The sequence below is a fragment of the Excalfactoria chinensis genome, chromosome 1, assembly GCF_039878825.1.
Source record: "Excalfactoria chinensis isolate bCotChi1 chromosome 1, bCotChi1.hap2, whole genome shotgun sequence".
NCBI lineage: Eukaryota > Metazoa > Chordata > Aves > Galliformes > Phasianidae > Excalfactoria > Excalfactoria chinensis.
Genome location: NC_092825.1, coordinates 169,859,309 through 169,880,800, shown reverse-complemented (window position 1 = coordinate 169,880,800; position 21,492 = coordinate 169,859,309). Strand labels below are relative to the sequence as shown.

Genomic DNA, 21,492 nt, shown 5'->3' with positions numbered 1-21,492 from the left:
AACAAAAGAAGCCTGGGTAAAAGGAGACAGAGTTCTGGTCTTGGAGCAAATGCGTTTGAACACAAAACAACAAAGTTCACCTTAAAAATCGATACTCTTCCATACTGCCAATTAACATTTCAAAATTAATTTATTGAGGCTCTGATTGTTCTGTGCAGAAATCTCTGCAAAGCCACAGGTAAAAACAGAAGCTCCCATCTCTGACACACAGTTATTTTAGGATGACTTCATTACCTACCATTTATTACATGCGTCTTTTAATTATTAACTGCCATTTCCCCAGACCTCTGGCAGCCGCTTTGGCAGAACTTCCAAGGCTTCAAACCCAACGATAAGTGTTTGGATGCAAAAAAATCTCTGTGATTTTTTTTTCCCAACGAAGGTTAAAATAAACGAATGAGCGGGAGGTGGAGGAGCAGGGAAGTTTTCCTTTCATTTGCTCCCTCCTTTTGGCAGCAGCGCCCAACAGCTCTAAGCGCATCCCCAGCTCTCACCCCCATCTCTGCTGCAAACCCCGACAGAAGGGGTCCTGCCGGGACGTCCCCCCTTCCCTCCACCTCCGCAGCTCAGCGCAGGTGTATGCGCGCTGCCACCTTCATTAATAACAGCCGGTGCTTAATGACAGCGGCCGGCCCCGGGCTGCAGCAACCCAGCGCGATGAAGCATCCCTTGTTCTTGGTCCCTCTGCTCTGTCCCCGCGGTGCAAAGTTCCGGATATGCGGAAAGGAAAACAAAATAAAGAATGATAAAATAAAATAATTAGGAAAATAGAAAACGGGGGGAAAAAAGAAAAAAGAAAAGAAAAAAAAAAAAAAAAAAAGGAAAAAGAAAACATTAAAATCAGCGGGGTCTGATCCGCGCTGCCGCGGGGCGCGCCCCCAAAGCGCAGTGGCTCCATGAGGCGGCTCCGCGGAGGGGCGCGGGAGGGCGCGGAACGTGCGCGGCTGCTGTCCGCCCGCGGCGGTGCGGGAGGCGGCGGCGGCGGCGGGGGTTGAAGGGGGGGGGGGGGCTGGGGAGCACGGCGCATGTCCGCCCTCGCCGCGCCGCCGCCAGCCGCTCCCCCCCGCCGCCAAACTCACCACCATCTTCTGCATGTGCATCGCTCGCAGCCGGACACAAACCGCTCCCCGGCGATGGAGACTGCGGGAAAAGCCCGGCGCGGCGGGATGGCTTGCTGAAACTGCGGCGGCTGCGGGAAGAGAGGCAGAGCGGCAGAGAATAGGCAGCAAATCCTAAAGCAACAGCAAAATAAAAATTGAAAAGAAAAAAAAAAAAAAAAAGAAAAAAGAAAAAAGAAAAGGAAAAAGCAAGGAGAAAAGCGCTCTTTTTCTCCCCCTTTTCCCTCTTTTTTATTTTTTTATTTTTTATTTTTCAGTTCTTGATTTTGTTTGTAGCCGCCTCGTCCTCAATGCCTCTCTGAGCAGCATCTAGCGAGCGAGCGGGAGAAGGCGAGAGAGAGGCAAAAGAGAAGATGAGGATAATTTGCAGACAGCTTGTCTTGTTGTTTTCTGGCTTTTGGGGACTAGCAATGGGAGCTTTTCCTAGCAGCGTGCAAATAGGTAAGCGCTGCATTGGGCTGTGTGCGGGTGCCCAGGGGTTCGAGCCTTTGCGAAGTGAGTTGGGAAGGCGGCTCTGAAGGCAGCTTGCAGCTTTCTCCTCCACCACCATCCCATTTCCCTGCCTTCGTTGACAGCCCGCGTGCATTTGTGTTTGTGTGCGTACGTGTGTGTGTGTGTGTGTATGTGCGCGTGCCGAAGGAAGGATGCTCATCTTCTGCCCAACTCATTCTAGCCCCGGGGTGCACAGGGTCGGCAGGAGGGGAGGGCGTTTAGGGAGATGCCCCTGAGCTGCTCCGGCCCCCTCCAGCTTCCCATTTCTTTGCGCTGAGGTTGCGGTAGCGTAGGCATGGGGCTGAAAGGCAACCCTGCTTTTCTTTCCCGTACTTGGAAAGTTTGTGATTTTGAAAGCCTCTCTGCATAGCTCTGTGCCCCCTCCTCACCCTTTTCCCATCGCCTCCCGCTTCCCTCCGTCCGGGCGCGTTTCAGATGGGACGCAGCTACCTGAATTCCTTCCAGCTCAGCTCCATCGCTGCATCATTGCCCGTGGACTTGTAGAGATGCTGCTGACAGAGCTGAGCGGCTCCCTGCCTGCACATGGCTGTGGAAGAGCAAAGTTCATTATATTCCTGTTTAGTGCGGATTATCCGACACAGAGTGGGTATTTATTTATTTTTTAATCCGGAAAGCATCGTTCCCCTTAATCAGCCCGCCACTTCATGTGAGAGGCTGCTGAGTAGCTGATTTAGCGGTGTGTTCAGTCGCAGAGAGATGGAGGCTAAACACTTGCAGAGGTCACTGTAATCATGGCAAATCGGGGTATTTACATGCGAAAGGCTGGAAACTGAGAAGTCGGGAAAGAAGCATGAAGCGTCGGGGAGGTGAATATCGATTGAGGACAGTGATTTAAAGGCAGAGCTTGTGATTATGAATGCGATTAGTTCCTTGCCCATTAAAGTCTTCGGACTTCCCTTACTGTGCAGCTTTAGGAGAGACAGTTGCTTGGTGTTAGAAGACAGTAGCTTGCCAGTAATTCACTCTGCTTCCTCTGCATTTTGCTTTCATTTTATTTTATTTTTATTTATTTATTTATTTATTTATTGTAGGTGGTCTCTTCATCAGGAACACAGATCAGGAATATACCGCTTTTCGATTAGCAATTTTTCTTCATAACACCAGCCCCAATGCCTCTGAAGCACCTTTTAATTTGGTTCCTCATGTAGACAACATTGAAACAGCTAACAGCTTCGCTGTAACAAATGCCTGTAAGTAAATGTGCCATTGATCTGACCGGTTTACGGGTAAATTGCAATGAAAATAACAGGAAATCGTGTTGCTATCATGCTTTGGAAATACAGCAGAAAGTCCGTTTTTGGTGTAGATACCATAGCAGAAGAGCAGGGGGGACAGCAGTCCTTGTTAGTCCTAACTGGAGCACAGTTCCCTCTCCTGCCTTGTGCTCACTAACCTGATGTGACATTTACTTCAGTGTTATTCCTGTAGTTTCTCGCTTTCTGGTTTCTATGGAGATGAATTTTGTTGTTGTAAAGAAAAATTATGAATGTCTCGATCTGTCCATAAGCCCCACTGTTGCTCTTGTTTGCGTTCGGGTATGACGTGCCTTGCATGCATTTGGAAATATACAATAATGTGTATGCTCATGAATGCTTTGCTAATGCTTGGGAAGGAGATAGGGAAGCGGCGGTGTGCAGGATTATATATCTGAGTCGGTTGACGCTGCAGTTGATCTGGTGATGTCACTTGAGGCAGCCCTGCTCTTATATTCTAGGTTGTAAATGTCTCTTATCATCTCGTAATGCATACATCCTGTGGATATGTCTCTATGCATCCATACATTGGTGCCAAGTCAAGTTAGTATCTGATCTACTTGATTTCACAGACCACCTCAACTGGAACAAATACTCTCTTCCTACTATATATTTTCTACACACACGCACACATACAGGCGCACATACGCCATGAGAGGGAAACAGAAAATGAAGTGCCCTTACCAAATACAGTAACAGTTAATCTTTTTTATTATTATTGCTTTTTAACAGATTGTAATTAAGTGAATTTCCTACATTTTGATCACCTCGGGGTCTTTAGCAGTGGCTGAAACACATGCTGAATAGTGCTTGGTCTTGGAGAGCAGCAGAGCATCATTTCTATTTAACTTCACGTATGTCAGGCTGATAAGGAGGAATTTATTTTATTACATAAGACAGTGGGATATAGTGTGGCAAAGCTGGGGGCTGTAGGAACATCACGTTCATGTTTCAGAATTTGGTTCTATAGGTTTTCCTTTGTGGCCTTTAAGATTTTGAACTCCTTTTCATTCAGGAGCAAATTGCCTCTGGATGTAGATGCCCTGAGTAGCACTGCTTATTGAGTTTAAAATAGAAATGAGCTGGAGGTCTTCCTGTCCACTGTGCCTTTAAAATATGTCCTGTGTTTTTCCCCAGCTTCTCACAGCCATGTCTGTGGAACTACTTAATATGTAAACATGCCATGCACAGTGCAGTTCTCATATATAATTTATTGAATGAGCATTAAATTCATTTATATGAGTCTTCAGTACTATAAGTTTCAGATGACCTTGCCACCTTATTTAACAGGAAAAGCTTCTGAACTGCCAAAATGGCTCCATTCATTTCAGGCAGGAAAGACTGATGTCCCATTAAGTGTGAATTCTATATTAGGGAATGTATTGGTTGTGTTTAGCATGAAAATCAATATCAAATTCCATGAGAAGAAAGCATTTCAGAAGGGCTTTTGAAACTGGGAGGCATCAGATCTATGCAGGTGTAGTTCATTGAGAAAACATTACAGTGCATGTCAACTTTGCAGGCGCTGGTTACATATTCCATGAAGACAAATGACACAGGAGCTTTTTTTAAACTTTCGTTTTTAGTGAAGGAGGAAGGGACTAAAAATATTGCATGCTGAAATCAGTAGTTTTAGATAAAGGCAATTATCTCAGATTCTGCCTACCCTAATACTTCTGCCAAATGATTTCGGAGGCAATTGTTACTTTTTGGATTAAGGGTATTGCAGAGAATTTCCTTTGGAGTGCTAGTGAATTAGTTCTGATTTGCATACATTTAAGATTATCTAAAGTTGAACCACTTTTGCATGTCAGACTTCAATGCCTTAGATTCAAACAAGGGTCTGTCCAACTTTCCCTGATTTCAAAGGTCCACAGCATATTCTTCTGTCTTGTTCCAACCATCTCAGGTTATTTCAGCTTGCAGTATTTTAACTGAGGAAAACCTGCCCCCTTGTATTTGCTACAGTCTATAGAAATCATGATTCATAACCTTGTTCTTTTTTTTCATTAAAGTGAACCCACTTTTTTTCCTGAAGAGTTTAATTACTCAGAGATCATAAATCTGTACAGTATAGGGGTAGGCAGAGAAAGAAAGACAATAAATGTATATGTTTATATAGATGTATACTACTATCATTCTGTAACTGTATTAAATAGACATAACCCTGCAGTCCTCTTCAGGTCTGCACTTCCCACTTAAACCAACATGTATTTTTAGTCGAACTTCATGTTTACTTTACATTTTGCAGTCTTGTTCTAATAATCTCTTTCTCATTTTTCATATAGTACTGAAGAATATATTTTAAATAACAAATGTTCTACTAATGAAACACGGGCAAAGTGACTGACAAGTGAATGAACATATCACATGTCCCTTAAGCTAAATATGAGCAGAATCCTGCAAAAATCAATTGTCTGATAGCTGGAGGACACTGACTTCCATGTGATTGAATTTCCTGGCTTGACAGAGGCTTCTAAAGCACAGATGTGTGAGGTTTTCTAATCTAATTAAAGAACCCCCACCATCAGCTCAGAATTAAATGATTTCATGGCAATATAAAATGATAACTCCTTTCTGAACCACTATTAAACAGCAGCTTTGGACCTCATTATTTGTGTAGAAAAATTCCTCTGTATACACGTCTCCAGATACAAGGTATAAAAGCATTAGAGCTTCTGGGCTGAACTGAATATTCATGTGAGTTCAAGCATGAAGATCTAAGACATGACCACTTACCTCTAGATCTGTTTCCATGTGCATGGAGATTACTTGTGAAGGTTCAAGGCCTGGCTCATTGGGTGTGTTAGGGACCCTAAACAGGCTATTTCAAAGGATTATGGAGGGTGTGTTGGTGGGTAACCCACTGCAGTATTGGAAAACTGTGGGGTATTTTTTCATTAAATATAAACATATAGCCAAGTGTACATTTAGGAGTGCCTTTTGAACTGGAATGATTTTGTATATTCCATTTAATATCAGTCTTCTAATGATTGTCGTGCACATTTCTGTTTTCTTTAAAAAGGCCTAGGCACAATTAAGTGTGAATGTATAAGGAACAGGTTGCTTAAGCACAAAGACACTTTTGCAAAATGGATCTGATCTGTATCAGTGTGGAGATAATCTTTCCTCTCCTTTCCCCTTCCCACTTGCGTGTTTTATTTAAACCCTGTTCGTTTTTGCACTGCATACATTATTCAGAGAATCTCTCTTACTGACAGAGAGAGCTGAAATTATTGCAAAACATGAAAAGTACAAGGTTCTTACTCATCAGAGCACAATACACCAAAGCTGAAACATATGAAGCATTGACATACATTGGTTTGCACATTATAAGTGGGAGATTTTGCTCATGATTGGAAATCCAAATTCAGATAGATGTCAGAGGTACGAACATTGCGTTGGTTATTGGAGAGCGTTTTAGACATTTATTCTTTAGCTGAATGCTGAAAATTTTCTCCACTTCATGCAGAATCTATAATGCGTTAGTAATTTTCAGCGAAGTCATCAACGTTATACCTGCTTGAATCATTTTAAGAGGAATTTGTACAATGTCACAAAGAACCATCTACCTTCCAACTCTTGTCTTGTGGTTGGGAATTTTTGTATTGAAATTGCTGATGCAGGCCAGGATTGCAATTTAGAATAGTTTGACTGGAAGGGACCTTCCAAGATCATCGCATCCAACTGCGATGACCTCTTCAGGGCTAACCATAACTTAAAGAATGTTATTGAAGGCATTCCCCAAATGCTTCTTGAACAATGAAAGGAATGAAGCATCAACCACCTCTCTAGGAAGCCTGTTTCAGTGTTTAATCCCCTTTATCATAAATAAATTTACCTTATTATTCAATCTGAACCTCCCCTCATGCAGATTTGTCTCTCTCATTTTTTCCTGTTTTAACAAATCAGTAATCACTGCATTTATCTCACCATCCATCATGGTATAGAGTGCATAGGTGTTGACTTCAAAAGGCCTTGAAGGAGAAATGAAAGAAGAAATGTTTTCTCTGCCCATTGTGGGTGAGGCATTCTGGTTACTTGTATTCTTTGCACTCCAGGTCACAAACGGTGCATCCTGAGCCAAACTTTGTTCTTTTTCTTTTTTTTTTTTTTTCTTCTTATTTTTTTCTTCTTTTTTCTATTTTCTTTTTTCTATTTTCTTTTTTCTTTTTTCTTTTTTTTTTTTTCCCATATATAATCTCTAAGCGTACAAGAAGAGATCACACCTATTCCACATCTGATCACATGGTTTTTCAGAGTTATCTTGTTTTTCTTAAGCCTTTGACTCCAAGACCTCTCATTTTTATGGCTAAGTTTCATCATTAAAAGCACACTACACTGTGACACTTAATTGTAAAACATGTATAGCTACCTTGGTTTCAGTTCAGATCACACTACGTGAGAACACAACACTGGAAGCTTCATTGTGGAATGTAAAGCTTAGCAGAGCACCTTGCTGCCAAGGTTACCATATCTTCTTTGTCTTGCAAAGAAGCTGAAGTTGTTCCTCCATGCATGAACAGAAATATGGCAGTCAAAACTATGTGCACTCTTCACAGCACAGTGCACTGTGATATTTTCTGCAATATTTTATTCCACAGACTGTGAAATCACTAGTAATAAAGACCACCAATCACTTGGTTTATGAAAGCAAGTGTGCAGAACCACGTTCTGATTTTTTTTCTTTCCTGGAGAAGTCATTCTGGAATACACACACATGTATTCAGTTGAAATATTTGTTTCAAAAATCTTTCATGTATAACCAGTCTTGCAGTTCTTGTACATGATTAGGCTAAATGGAGAGGAAGAGGTCTTGGTTCAAGAGTTTTATCAGTGGCTCATATTAAAACTACAGCTTTTCCCTTTGAGTCAATTCAGCTTCATATGATGAAGATGAACACATTCCCAATGCACGTAACTTGGGGCAGATCAAACACTCTTTATCTTACACACAAATCACATCTCACCAAATTTTTATCTCTTCCCCCAGATTTTAATCCCAGTAGATAGTATTGAACAACAGAGTTTGCTGCATGGATTGGGAAACTAAAAAAAAGCCTACTGGATTCTATTTTTTTTTTTTTTTTTTTTTTTTTTGTAAATGTGTCTTGGAATAACTTCACTCTCTTTCCAACAATTAGTTGGAAGTCTTTGACTTTAATGTCCACCAGACTAAGGCGAGCTGGGGACCTGACACTCGGGATCTGACTCCGCCTCACCAGAATGCAGTTTCTGGTCAAGCTCCACCAAGTCTGGAGTCATCCCCAAGGGCAGACAGGAGCCTCCCTCCATGAGTCCATCTCTGGCCTTGGGTTGTTGGTTGAGAGTGCAAAGGCGGTGCTATCTGCTGAGGCAGGCATTCAGGAAGAGGAGGAAATTGGCTCAGATGTAGTGTTGCATTTATATCATGACTGTGTCATTTCACTTAAAGCAGTTTTAGCTTTGATTTGATAAGATTTTCATTACATTTGGTAATTAATTTTACTTTAATAATTACAACTCATTTTAGCAATAAGTGTGTACCTTTAGCTTAATAATCAGTGCCATTTAAGCTGTGATAGTCCTTATTTAGAAAGTGAGTTTTGAAAGAGTTTAAAGGTATTTTCACAGAATCAGAGCATCACAGGATAGCTGAGCTGGGAAGAGACCTCTGTGTCCCTCTGGCCCAAGCCCTGCTCTAGCAAGGACACCTAGAGCAGGATGCCCAGGGTCACATCCAGGTGCCTTTGGAAGGTCCCCAGTGAGGAGACTCCACAGCCTCTTGGCAACCTGTGCCAATGCTTCGTCACCTGCACAGCACAGCAGTGCTCCTGGTGTTCAGAGAGAACCTCCTGTGTGCCAGTTTGTGCCTACTGCCTCCTGTTCTGGCACTGGGCACCACTGAGCAAAGCCTGGCTCCATCCTCTTTGTATCCTGCCTTCTGGTATTTACAGACACTGATGAAATCCATATGTGCCTGTTCTCTGGGCTGAACAATCCCCAAACTGCTCTTTTGCTGTTAAGAGTAGTACAGCATTCCCAAGGATGGAGTTCAGAGTTTTGAAAGTTACCATGAAGGCATACCATGCCCTCAGGATGGAACTGCAAAATCAGTGTGATAGTTGACTACAAAAATGGAACTGGATTAAATCTTATTGTTCTGAAATAGGATTGATTACAAGCAACAACAACAAAACAGCCCACAACATTTGAAGTGCTTTTCCTTACTATATGGAGTTTGTCTCAAAGTAAACCACAATTCTTGAAAACAATTTATCTTAGAATTCTGTTTTTTGAACTTGCTGATGGAATCAGAGAGTGTATGTGTACTTATATGTTATTTACTGTATGAAGGATTTTGTGCATGCGTAACTGGGAGAAGATCTGCATTCAAAGAGTTTCCCAGCTCTAAATGTGGTCCTTGCACAATAGCTGTATGGCAGAGAGAAAACCAACCATCAATAGCTCTAATACATCAGAGTCTGGATTTAATTTTCAAGGTGATTGTTTGGAAAATAAATGATGGGCCTTTGTTGAAATATAGTCAAATTTCTTCGGTGAAAATTCAGAACATGCATTTCTCTGGCATGAAATAAGGCTTTTTGTCTTAGCATTCTACTGGACTGGCTAAAACTTTAAACTCAAAAGCTTTATTAGAGGCTACAGAACTAATTTGATCTTCCTTTCATGGTATTAATGACAAAGATTGTGCTACTTCATTCCTCCTGCAGAAGCCAACAAAGTGCAGTGCGGTGTTTTTTATCTAAGACAAAGCACCTTTACAAAAGTAAATTAAATGGATTAACTTCAGCTTTATCATTGCAATCTAAGTTTGTATGCTAGTCAAAATAGCTCATGCATTTCATTTTTAGATCTTGACTGTTTTGAGACTTGCTTGATCACAAGAGAGGAAGCTGTCTGCTTTGATTTCTTAACCATTTTACATCCTACTATGAATTGTGCAAAGTCAGGTTGTGAGCAGGTGCGGTCATTTCAATTTAAATATGTTGGGCAAAATAATCTTATCATATGGGTCTTACTTCTTAATATGCGACTGATTTAAAAGGGGTGACATTTGTGCTAGTGCAAACATGAAGAAATTCATGCATTTGGATAACTGTAAAAGGAAAAATTGGTCTCCTGTTTGGAGTTCCATTTATCTGTACAGTTGGCTTGAGGCAATGATTTTGGACTAGCACAGCACAAAATCCTTTACATTGGCTTGGGCAGGGACTCCTGCAACTTTGGTGGATATACTTATATCTGAGTTATGTGATGGGACACAAAGTCCAAGTAGACAAAGTATTCCACAGTTATAATGGTTCTTACATATTCTATTTATTTCTTTTAAAGATCTTGCTAGGTTTTAATAGTGTTAATATGGACTCTCAACAATTCTATATATCTAAAATGTATTGTTTCAGACACCCAAGTTCAAAAAGAGAGGTTGCCTCATGTTTTGCTATGCAGACCTTGTTCTAGTATTTCCCAGCAGCACCTGTCTTCCTGGTGGGAACTGCTTATTACTAAGCACTTAAGAAAATCTGTCCTTATCTGCGTGATAAAGTATGGGTCAGGTGCCTTGTTTCAGTAGTGTTAGTTCTTTGTGAGGATCTTGTTTCTTCCCTCTTTTCCTTCCCATGACCCTGCCTGACTTGTTTGAATGAGTACAGCCATTTGTTGGATCTCTGGTTCCTTATGGTCGGGGAGTGACATACACACCATATTTATATTGGCTATGCAATGTGAAGAGACAGCCCATTTTCTTCACAGCATTCTTCAGATTATGGATAGGCTTTCTGTAGGAATCAAGGGGAAAGACCTGTGTTCACAAGCTGCTGTTCTTTCTGGGTGTTGGCCAGCTACACTGACATGAGCAAAATCCTGCTCAAATACTGGGCCTTGTCCCGCAGTTCTTTCCCCAGGCAGAGCTGTTGCTGAGTTAAGTAGGGGCCTTACCTGCACTGGGACTGCAGGCTGGAACACTTCATAAGGAAGGGATAGTAGGGTCAGCTTGTTTGCAAGATGAATGGGTTCTCATACTTTTCTCTCATTTCTCAGTTTTTTGTTTTAAGTATTAAGTTTTTTTCTTCACTCATTTTTTTCTAAATATACATATATGTTTAGAAATTGGACCTCTGCTGTGCAGTTGCCTATTTAAAAAATTTGGGCAGTTTTTGTGTGTTCCACAGGCTATTTCAGTGTTGTACTTACATGCAGCCATTGCTCCTTAAAAACACAGTCTTGTGCAGTACCTTTTGGTATTCTCAAGTCATAGACAATGTGAGCTGTTGTCCACTGCAGGTGTTTTTTTCTGTAAATACAAGTAGATCAAAAGGGAAGCAAAAAGCAGATGCAGTGTTCATTACATTCTTGATAGGGAAAGGCTTTAACACATTATGAAGATTCATACTAAATTACATCATATTTTACTATTCATAAGAATCTGTCAGTTTCTCACTTGCAGTCCTTCTTCGTGTTAGATTCTGTGTCATTTCTGCATGTACATCTTCCACTTGATTTTATGGTGTGTTTGCATAGTAGTCTCTTAAGCTCATAAAATTTGAACTTCATTTTTATGTGAATGTCACCTGTTCTTACAGTTCAGTTTCCCAATGAATATCCATCAAACAGGTGTTTTTGAAAAGCTCCCAGGTACTGCAAATTAACTGATGAAAAGAATTGAGACCTCTACTCTGTCTAGAAATCTTTTGAATTTGAATTTTGGCACTTTGCTGTAAAAGGCAATGTATGTGTTAATATTAAAAATGCTATACAAAATAATTAGGAATTACGGCACAATGTATTCTGTTCTTGTTAATTTATTTCACAGCCTTGTGTTACACTTCATTTCCTTTGGTTAAACATTTCATGTGGCCTTTTTTTTGGTGTCAGGGTCAGACCTGTTTCCTTAGCGGATAAAAAGATTCATGTAATACATATTCAAGGTAGAGGCAGGGGAGTGTGAGACAATTCTTCTAGAGCAAAGAGAGTACAAAATGCATATTATTACCAGTCCTCAAAAGATTCCTGTTCTGCTTCAGTGTTCCTGATGTACAAGTATTTCACGCTATGAGTTAATGTGAGATTACAGATCTGGACAGCACTGTGGTCAGCTCTGGAAAACTACATAAAGTGCAAGTGAAAAACTGTTTATCAAGCACAGATACATTCATGTAAAATTCAGGAGTGAAAAGCTCTAATATTAAAAATAAAAAGAGGACATCTGTACATCAGTACACTTAGCACTTCTTTTTTAAGCCTTTTACATTGATAGGGAGAAAGGAGCAAAGCCTTAGAGAGCCACAGTCTCAGCAGAGTTCTGTAGGGCCTTTTATTAGTGATTTCCTCCAAGTTTTCTTCTACCGGGATCGGTCATTTCCACCCATTTAAACTGAGAAGAGTGTTTAGGAAAGGACTTTTCAAAAACACTGCAGCTGGGAGGATAATTTGCTTTGGAAATCAATAGTCATGTGCTCTTGCCTGACTCAGGAGTTTTTCCTAATCTCTCACTTCTACTCCAGGCAGGAAGCCCAGGCAGGGAGGGAGCTGGCTCCAGTGGTTGTGTGCACAGCCAGGTAACACTGCTCTGCATCCCACTGGTTGCAGTGCCTCCAGCACAGAGCTCTGCAGGGTGTTCTTTCCAAAACCATTTTTATTTTTTTCTGTTCAGTATCTCTGTTCTGTGCTTCTCTTGTGTGGTAAAAGCAACAAGGTAAAACTTGAAGTGATGCATTATTATGTATTATTATTATTACACTGGAGCCTGCTTAGGCAGGGGGATTGGACTCGATGATCTCCATAGGTCCCTTCCAACCCATACAGTTCTGTGATTCTGTGATTATGTAGATAAATAGGAAGAATGGGAAGTGGTGTGTGGAGGCACAAGCAAATGTCCAAGATAAAGAGCATAAGAGGACATGAGTGTATTGGGAGGACATATATATGCATCTGTTGTGAGGTTACATATGCTTCATGAAAGTGACTGGCAGATCAGAAGTGGTGCCATATGGAAAGTGATCCACATTACAAGTCCTTACAGATGACACAGAAAAGATGTGAAAGCAGTCTGGAGGATGAACTGTTGCCTGATGGCTGTGAGTATCAGTGCCTCAAAGAAGAGAAAGCAAAGGAGCTCACCAAAATAAGAGTGGGTGGCATGTAATAGCATTCATTTTATTGTGTTTTAAGTCTAAATGGGACCATTTTGATCACCCACTCTGAGTTATGAGATATTAATCAGCCATTCTCAATTAATTTCTTCGTCAAATCCATAATTCTTTTCTAACTGAGTACTCAACTTCTCCAAAAAAATAAAAAATAAAAAATTCTGTACTGAATTAAAGCCTGGAAGAAACACGGGTAAACTGTCATGCCATCAGCACAGCTTACACTGCATATCACTGTCTTTATCTGTGTGTGGTGTGCAGGAATCACACAGAGTAGGCAACTAAAATAAAAAGTTTCTCACTGGGTTTGTGGTTGGTCTCTGATTTAGAGGACTGCAGTCAGTACTGCTGGAGCACAGGGGCAGTGTGGGACATATTGACAGCAAGACCCATGTCCCTGCAGGACACTTAGGGAAATACTGGGGCCATTCTCATGCTCCCTTGAAAATGGATGCTTGTCCAGTGGACACAAATGTGGGTATTTTATCTCCCTCCTAACAAAGAGTATCTCCTAATCCCAAGGCTGAAGTGTGGCTTGAAGCACAAAGAATAATAAAATGATACATAGGTTCAGCATGTTTTTGCCAACAAATGTACACCAGTTGCTATGATATGCATGCAAAGGTTTGTCTAGAAACCAGTACAACTTAATGGTCGTGTGTATTTCACAGACTTCACTTTCTTCGAGCCACAGAGTACGCAAATCTATTACTGCTTTCACCTGGAGGATTCAGGCTGTTAGCTTCAGATACCCAACATATGAATTTGGCTTTAGAAGTCCCTGGTTTCATCTCTTTTTTGTGTCAGAGGAGATGGCAGCCTGAACACAAATAAGATGATAAATGAGATTTAATGGGGAAGAGAATTTGCAGGAAGCGAAAGCCTGATTAAAGAAATACAAGAAGTGCTCCCATATCTGTCTTTGGTGATTCTGAATAACAGGTGCAGTTGAGGCAATGCTTGTGGGCAGCATGCAGGTGGTGCAGTTTGTCTGGTCAGTCCATGATGTGAAGGGATGGGTTTGTCCCCATGCTTCAAGGACCCTCATGGACCCCAGGGTGGCATACTGCCTGGGACTGAGAATCAGACTGTGTGAGGCCATGCAGCTGAAGTTTCTGTTTGTTCTCAGTTTCTGAAGTGGGAAAATGGATTCAAGATGCAGTGGGTGCCATGCATTTGTGAAATAGCATTGTTCTATGTTGGGGAACAAGGTTTCTGGTGATTTCTCAGAGCAGAGGAAGGGCTGATGTGCAGCATAGCTCATGGCTTTAAGAAATGGAGCAGGAATGTTCTGCTGGTGCTTGTGAGCTGGGAATTGCAGCTGGTACAAGCTGAGATGGCTTTGAGGAACTTGAAACTGGATGGATGTTAAGCTAAACTGAAAATGTAGTATGGGGAGAGATGTAACAACTTGCCCAGCAAGCCCAGTAGAGTACAATAGGAGTCAGCAGATGTGGGAGAGCATAAGACTGAAAATACTGCTCAGAGAGAGAAAACTACTCCTGCATCTGCTGTTCCCCTGTGTAGTGCCCCAGTCCCCACAGTGCAGCAGGAGCTTCCTGCCAGGAGCAACTGTGATGGCAGTGGTGGGTGGGCACAGAACTTCCATCTGCACACAGCTGGAGGGAACTGCAGGCATCCAGCATCCCACCACCCCACTCCCCTTCTGCCCTGCAACGCTGCAACTTCGGCATGGTCTGTATTGATTGCAGATAGCTGTCAGCTTAACTGCTGCAGGGAAAGGGAGGGAAGGGACAGAGCAGAGAGCATCAGTTTCTTGGTTGAGAACAAAAGAAGAATTACATCCTTACAGAACCTCAGAAAAATTGTGCCAGCTTCCATCTCTGTCTTGCTGTCCTCAGCCTGTGTTAGACTCCATCATGGCCAGTGCTTTAATATTTTAAGGGAGTGAATGGAAGGAGGGAGTGGCAGAGTTGTACCACAAAAGGCAGTTTATACAGATGAATTGGATTGCTTTCCACCATTCTTCTCTGAGTTTCTGACAGGTGTGGAAGGACTCCCGTGCTTTTATTTCTTGATGAAATCCCCAGGAAGCCCATCATTCTTTCTGTTACAGGTTATGATCAGAATCTTTTGCACTTCAGTAGAGCTGGCAGGCACCAGAGCTTCACACCTTAATCACATTTCCTTTGTCAGCTTTTCTCATACTATGTTAAATGAGAGACTGGTAGAAAATCCTTTGAGCAATTACAGTAATAGGATAATAATAACAATTGTGGATCCTTGCACATATAGAGTCTGTGAGAGGAAAATGAGATCCAGCATAATGTTGCTCCTTTGAAAAGGTGTGGCTATTCCCTACCGGCAGCATCCCTTTGAGAAATTGGTCTCCAAAGCCTCAACTCCTTGCCTCCTTGTCTGTGGTCCAGTCAGGTGGGGACTCCACTTTCTCAGTCCCATCTGTGAACTATTGACTGCATATATAATTGGGGAGAATTTGAATGAGATGACTCAGCAGCATGGGGAAGGGTTTTTCCTGTGTGGGGCAGGAGAACATTAAAAAGCATCTTCAGTTCAGAGGGAGCACACCTGCATGAGATATGTGTGCCCATTTGACAGGACAAGAGGAGAATGATAGGACCAGGGGAAATGGTTTCAAACAAAAAGAAAGGAGGCATAGACTGGATATAAAGAAGAAGTTTTTTACAATAAGGGTGGTGAGGTGCTGGCACAGGTTGCCCAGAGAGGTGGTGAAAGACCCATCTCTGGAGGCAAGGTCAGGCTGGACAGGCCCTGGCTGGGTTTCTTTTGGTGGTGCAGCATATAGCTTTCTGTGTTTAACTGAAGGATGAGGAACAACTCCAACTTTTTGTGGGAGCTTGTCCCTTTTTCTTATCAGTCTCAGGAGATCCAGAGATGTGAGCTTCTGAAACCCACCAGAAGACAATGCAGTAGGCTGTCTCCTGCCTCAGTTACATGAGTGACTGAATCAGACATGTTTGTCACCTCAGTTAACTGATGTAGCTTGATGTTTTACTTCCAGAAAGCACAGAATGGCTCAGAGTTTCTAAAATACAGAATATGTATCATATATATGTATAAGCTTGTAGCTCCCAGCATAGCCAGTTTTAACCCAATGTAGAACCTAAGGCTCTTCAGCACCTTTAAACTCTCCATTTGGGCTTTATGTTGTTTAATTGCAAACACTCAGGAGACACTTTGCAGAAAGATGCTTAAGGAGGTCGATGCATTGCACACCCCGGCATGGAAAATCTGATAGCACAGAGGAAACATTAATGGGAGTTAATTTACTTGGACAGAGTTATTGTTCACTTCTGGTTGAAACTGTTGCCCAAAAGCCTGTGTAAATGTGTGTGGCTAACAAACAGCTGCTCCTCTGTACATGTATTTTTATACTTCTTTCAGCTAATTCAGTGATCCAAATACTAAATCTATCAGCCAGACAGTTTTTGGATTTATGGCAGTCCCTGAAGGACTTTGACTTACAGTTATTCATATAGGTAGTTTTTAAAATTTATGGCAGAAATAATAACTCTGTGATGGTATTCTTCCTTTTGCTTATTCAGAGCACCCCGTGTGAGAACAACAAAAAAAAGAGCAGCTGGAAATTCCTGGGGCAAAGCTCTGGCTGAGGGCTCTGCTTTCCCTCATGCTGTGTGGCAGCCAAAGAAATTTCAGAGACTTCAGAAAATTTTCACAATTTGCAGAGACATAAAACCAAAGTGAAATTTAGCCCAGAGCAGCTACCTAACATATGCAACTAACTGCATTTTAGAGACTCTGCTTAACTTTTTCTATTTAATTATTGTTTTCTGCTCTTCAGGGATACACAGAAGCATTTCATGAGTTGCTTCTGCCCTATTCTGCAGGATGAAGGGGATTTTGAGTGACTTGCTCTGTTCCCCTTGCTCTGCACCCTGGGAGGTCAGAGCAGGTCTCTTGGTTTTGAGGCAGTAATGAGGGTATACTGGAGAAAAGAGGAGCTGGAGGCAAATGGAGCCACGTCTCAGCAAACCACTGCTGTGGTGTAGCAAGAATGAACTTGCCAATGGCACTGCTCAGTCATGATAGGTATCAGGGATTAATACTTCTTTTGGTCATATCTTCCACTGGTGTTTTCTAAGCTTCTATGGATACCTGGTGGAAGTGTGATGTTGCTCTGGTAACCAGGGGTGGGGAGGAAGATGTGGAACAGAAGTGGGCAAGGTGATATGGTATTTCCTGGGCAGGAGTGGGAAATGAAAGCTGGATTTCTTCTGTACTCTTCCATATGAAAAAAAGGAAAGTAGAGCCTTCCTGAGGCTGGGTTCATGTTTTCATTGAAATTATATGAAAGTTGAACAGATTTTCTCATATGGGGAAAGGGTGAAGTAGTCAGCTGGTCAGCTGCTGTTGTTTTAATTTGTGCCTAAGGCAAAAAAACAAAACACAAAACAAAGAAACAAACAAAGAAACAAAAGAGAACAAGGACACCTATAATGCATGCATGTGCACAAAGCTGCCAGGGGCTTGGAGTCAGGAAGAAGTGATGCCTGGTGACTGTGGCTGTCCTGGCTGGGAAGGGGATGAGCAACAGGGCCTTGCAGGGGCATCAGGAATTCTCAGACGTAGGTAATAGCTTATAGACACCAGTTACCAATTCCAGGCATGCTGCAGCAAGCACTGTTGTTAACAGCACAGTAATAAAAATCAAGGTGATAAGAATGGACTGCAAAACTCTCAGGCCTTCTAACAAGCCAAATAGCTAGTGCTTGTTTGAATGCCTTAAAATTATGTGGTGGTTTTATTTCAGTCTTTGGGGTTAATACGCTATGATCACATCTTTAGAATGTCTGCTACATGTTTCTAGCAAGACTTCTTGAAATGCTGCCAGAAGACTTAGAGAGCTGCTTACCTTGCTTTTAACATTGAGTGACAGCTTTGCATCACATGTGCACTGCATGGTGAGGACTGTAAATACCAGGGTGTAATTATCACATATATTTATAATTTATAATTTATAATAATAATTAACTTGTAGACAAGTAGACAAGGCAGGGTAAGAAAACTGAAGTTGTTGCATAGAGAATAGATATTCCACAGAACGTGTAGAATTTTTCTTTCCTCCATTTTGCTTTGCAGCAGCTATTTGTGTGAACTCTCAAAGTTGTTCCAGGAAGAGGAGCCAGAAATAGGGCAAATGTACATCCATCAGCAGTGCAATGTGAATTCTGAATGTGAGATTTAAATGCAGTGTCAACTGATGAATGCAAAGTGGAAAGGAGCATCCCTACATTCTGTAGTAAATATTTCTCCAGTAGTCCCCATTCAAACTCCGCATATATTGAGTAAAATATTTCTTAACTATGTCCTTTTTACTTGTTCTTGAACATACATAAGCTTTATTGACTTCATGATACATATTTCAGGCAATGTTTATCAGTTCGTGCAAGATAGTTGATCTGTCATTGTTTCAATGACATAAAACCATATTTAGTTGGTAAACTTTTCAGTCAGTCTTTCCCTCATAAACATATAATCACAGTTATTTTTCAGGCTAAATTAAAAGTAGCGCCTGAGAAAAGGTAATGTATACATAACCTATCACATACTTAGCTATAGCTTGTGTCTACATAGCAGAATGCACTGTTGCCTAACCATCAGCCTGGCTTTAGGGGAGCAATCAGCTATAAGAAAATGATGAATACCTAATTTTATGTAATTAGAGATAATTATTGCAACTGGAAATGCTTTTAACCTAAAGGTGAATAAATGGCACCTGTGCACTATATATGTACGTTCCTTGAAAGATAAATGTAAGTGAAAGATATAGTGAAAGACAGTAAATTGGAATTCTCATTTTGTGCATAACATCATTTTGATCTTGTGCAGGTGTCTTAGGGCACTTGAAATGAAAATGCTGTTTATCTATTAGGAACATGCTAGTTGTGTACAAGCATAGTGGTGGATAAAAATTGCAGTGCTCTTCAGTATGGTGGTCTTGGACCATCTGGACAAAGGCTTGGCCACAAGACTCCCTGGTGGAGCTTACTGCCACTAAGCAGTTCACGTGTGAATGGCCACAAGGAGAACTTCCCGTGGCCACTGCCACAGAGAGCAGTAGTGATCGGTGCTATTTTCTACCAACAGGATGTTTGGGACCTATCTTTTGGCAATGGTGTGTTGAGGACACCCACTGTGGTAGCAGCAGGAAGGCTAATGGGAGATGTAGCTGTTCACTTCTCAGAAAAGAAGGGCTCAGTTTGACTCATGATTCTGCCAGTGTCTGTAAAGCCTGTTTATTTTGTCTGCAGAAAAAAGCCAGAAAGGTTTCTGTTAGAGCCCATATGGAAGCTTGGCCAATTATGGAATCAATAATTTTGTGAAAGAACTTTAACCATCGACTTCCAATTCAATTTCAGTTTGTAAGATAAGAAGAATCAACTGAAGCCCCTGTCTTTTATAGCTTCTAAGACAGCTGGAAGCTTCAGAAAGATTCGCTGCCCAGCCTTATGTGCTTTATGTTCAGTAGCATCTCCTAGGTGCATAAGTGGCAAAATGACAGTATTAACTCTGTGGTCAGTTTTTAACATTTTAATCAAAGATAGAAATTTCATTTTCTCTAGACGTTCTCATGAGCAACAATCTGTTGTTTTAATAAATGTCAATGAAATGTTAATGCAACAGACAGTTAAGATGTAAGTGAAAAGAGATACTGCTTTATGATCCATCCAATGTGCATTTTACTCAGAGTGGTGAGGCCCTGGCACAGCTGCCCAGAGAGCTGTGGATGCTGCATTCCAGGTGGTGCCCAAGGCCAGGTTGGATGGGGCCCTGGGCAACCTTAGCTGGTGGGTGGCAAACAACCCGTGTCAGGGGGTTGGGATGAGGTGATCTTTAAGGTCCCTTTCAACCCAAGCCATTCAATGATTCATTTAGTGATTCTGCTTTAAAAATAGGATATGGACAGTATTGTTTGTTTAAATGTTTGGGGTTTTTTTTTGTTGTTTGTTTGTTTTCCACAAAAAGGAATTCAATTCAAAGACATTGCAATTACATGTATGTCTAAAGTTAAGCATACTTCTAAATGCTTAGCTGAACAAAGCATTCAATGCATTTCAGTGTTCTTCAGGCTAAAGCAAAAATGTTTTACAAATGGGGACAGAAAAGTGACATCTTTGCTTGAGGCCAAGGAACCAGTTGCCAGAAAGACTGGAAGGAACTAAATTCTGTGATCAGCTTCTCGTCAGAGGGAGCACAACTTTAGAGCCATTTACGTATCTAGACACTGGTGTAACGAACTGTGGTTATGTTTTATGGATGTCTTTATTCTCTGAAAGTGTTCTGACAGAAAAAAATAGGTGTTTTTTAAAAAGCCAATAAACTACGACTTGACAATCTATTACTAGTGTACAAATAAACAGAAATGTATGCATATTTTCATCTTTTTGTGTTATAGCATTGTCATGAATAAGTTTATAGCCTTAGCAATATGTTTCATTTTCACCAGTATCATTAAAGCTGTCATTTAGTTTTAGTGTATGGTGTACAATTGCTTGTCAGTTTATCGTCATTTAAGATGATATTTCCTGCAACATGGAGTACACTTATCCCCAGCAAAAATAATTCCCCTATTGTAAAGGGTAAGAACAGATGCTGAGACATTGTTTTATTATTCTGTTTTTAATTTTAGTTTTATACATAGTGTAAACATCTCACACATTAATCCTCGCCTGAAAAGACTTTATGGAAAAAAAAAAAATAAAAAATTGCCTTTGTTAACCTTCTCATTCATATCCATGGGTGCTCTGCTGTGTGGTTAATTATGTCTCTGCCAACCTCTGTATTTCTTTGCGGGGATAAACTGGATTAGATGACCTTTTAAGAAATCCATGAAAGGTCTCTGTCTTGTGGTACTAGTTTGTATAATAATAATAAGGAAGAGTGCTAAGGAAAAATTATGTACATGTTGGATTTTTACAAACAATATGTAAATAAATTACTAATTTTCTCTACCAGAGGGTGGAAAGAGGTGTAATAGTTCCACGATCTTATTTTTTTATATCTTTGCTATGTTTCTGCAAAAATGCTTGTGTGTATCAAGTTCAAAACAAACAAGCAGCTAGAATCTGGCCTCTTTTCAGTAGTGGGGACAGGACTAGGGGTAATGGGCTGAAACTTCAGCATTGGAAGTTTCTCACGAATGTGCGCAAGAACTTCTTTACAGTGAGGGTGACGGAGCACTGGAACAGGCTGCCCAGGGGGGTTGTAGAGTCTCCTTCTCTGGAGATATTCAAGACCCACCTGGATGCTTACCTGTGCGACGTGGTGTAGGGAACCTGCTTTGGCAGGGGAGTTGGACTCGATGATCTCTTGAGGTCCCTTCCAACCCCTACAATTCTGTGATTCTGTGATTCTGTGATTCTGTAATTTTACCTCATGGATGGGGGACCTGTGGGACTCTTTTCTGAATAAAACTGTCGATGCATAAAGTTT

General features: G+C 41.2%; 1 protein-coding gene across 9 annotated transcripts in view; it reads left to right on the top strand.

The window, feature by feature from the left end:
• Nucleotides 1–996: 996 nt before the first annotated feature.
• GRIA4 (glutamate ionotropic receptor AMPA type subunit 4) overlaps nucleotides 997–21,492 on the top strand; it is a 213,909-nt gene continuing 193,413 nt past the window's right edge. For 4 of the 9 annotated variants that reach the window (XM_072326689.1, XM_072326690.1, XM_072326692.1 and 1 more), the window contains exons 1-2: nucleotides 1,069–1,559; nucleotides 2,663–2,821. In XM_072326689.1, the coding sequence (XP_072182790.1) occupies nucleotides 1,472–1,559; nucleotides 2,663–2,821 (247 nt within the window). In that variant the 5' untranslated portion in view covers nucleotides 1,069–1,471. Of the gene's footprint in view, nucleotides 1,560–2,662; nucleotides 2,822–21,492 lie in introns of all 9 variants that reach the window. The other 5 variants (XR_011902624.1, XM_072326687.1, XM_072326691.1 and 2 more) reach the window with 2 other exon arrangements.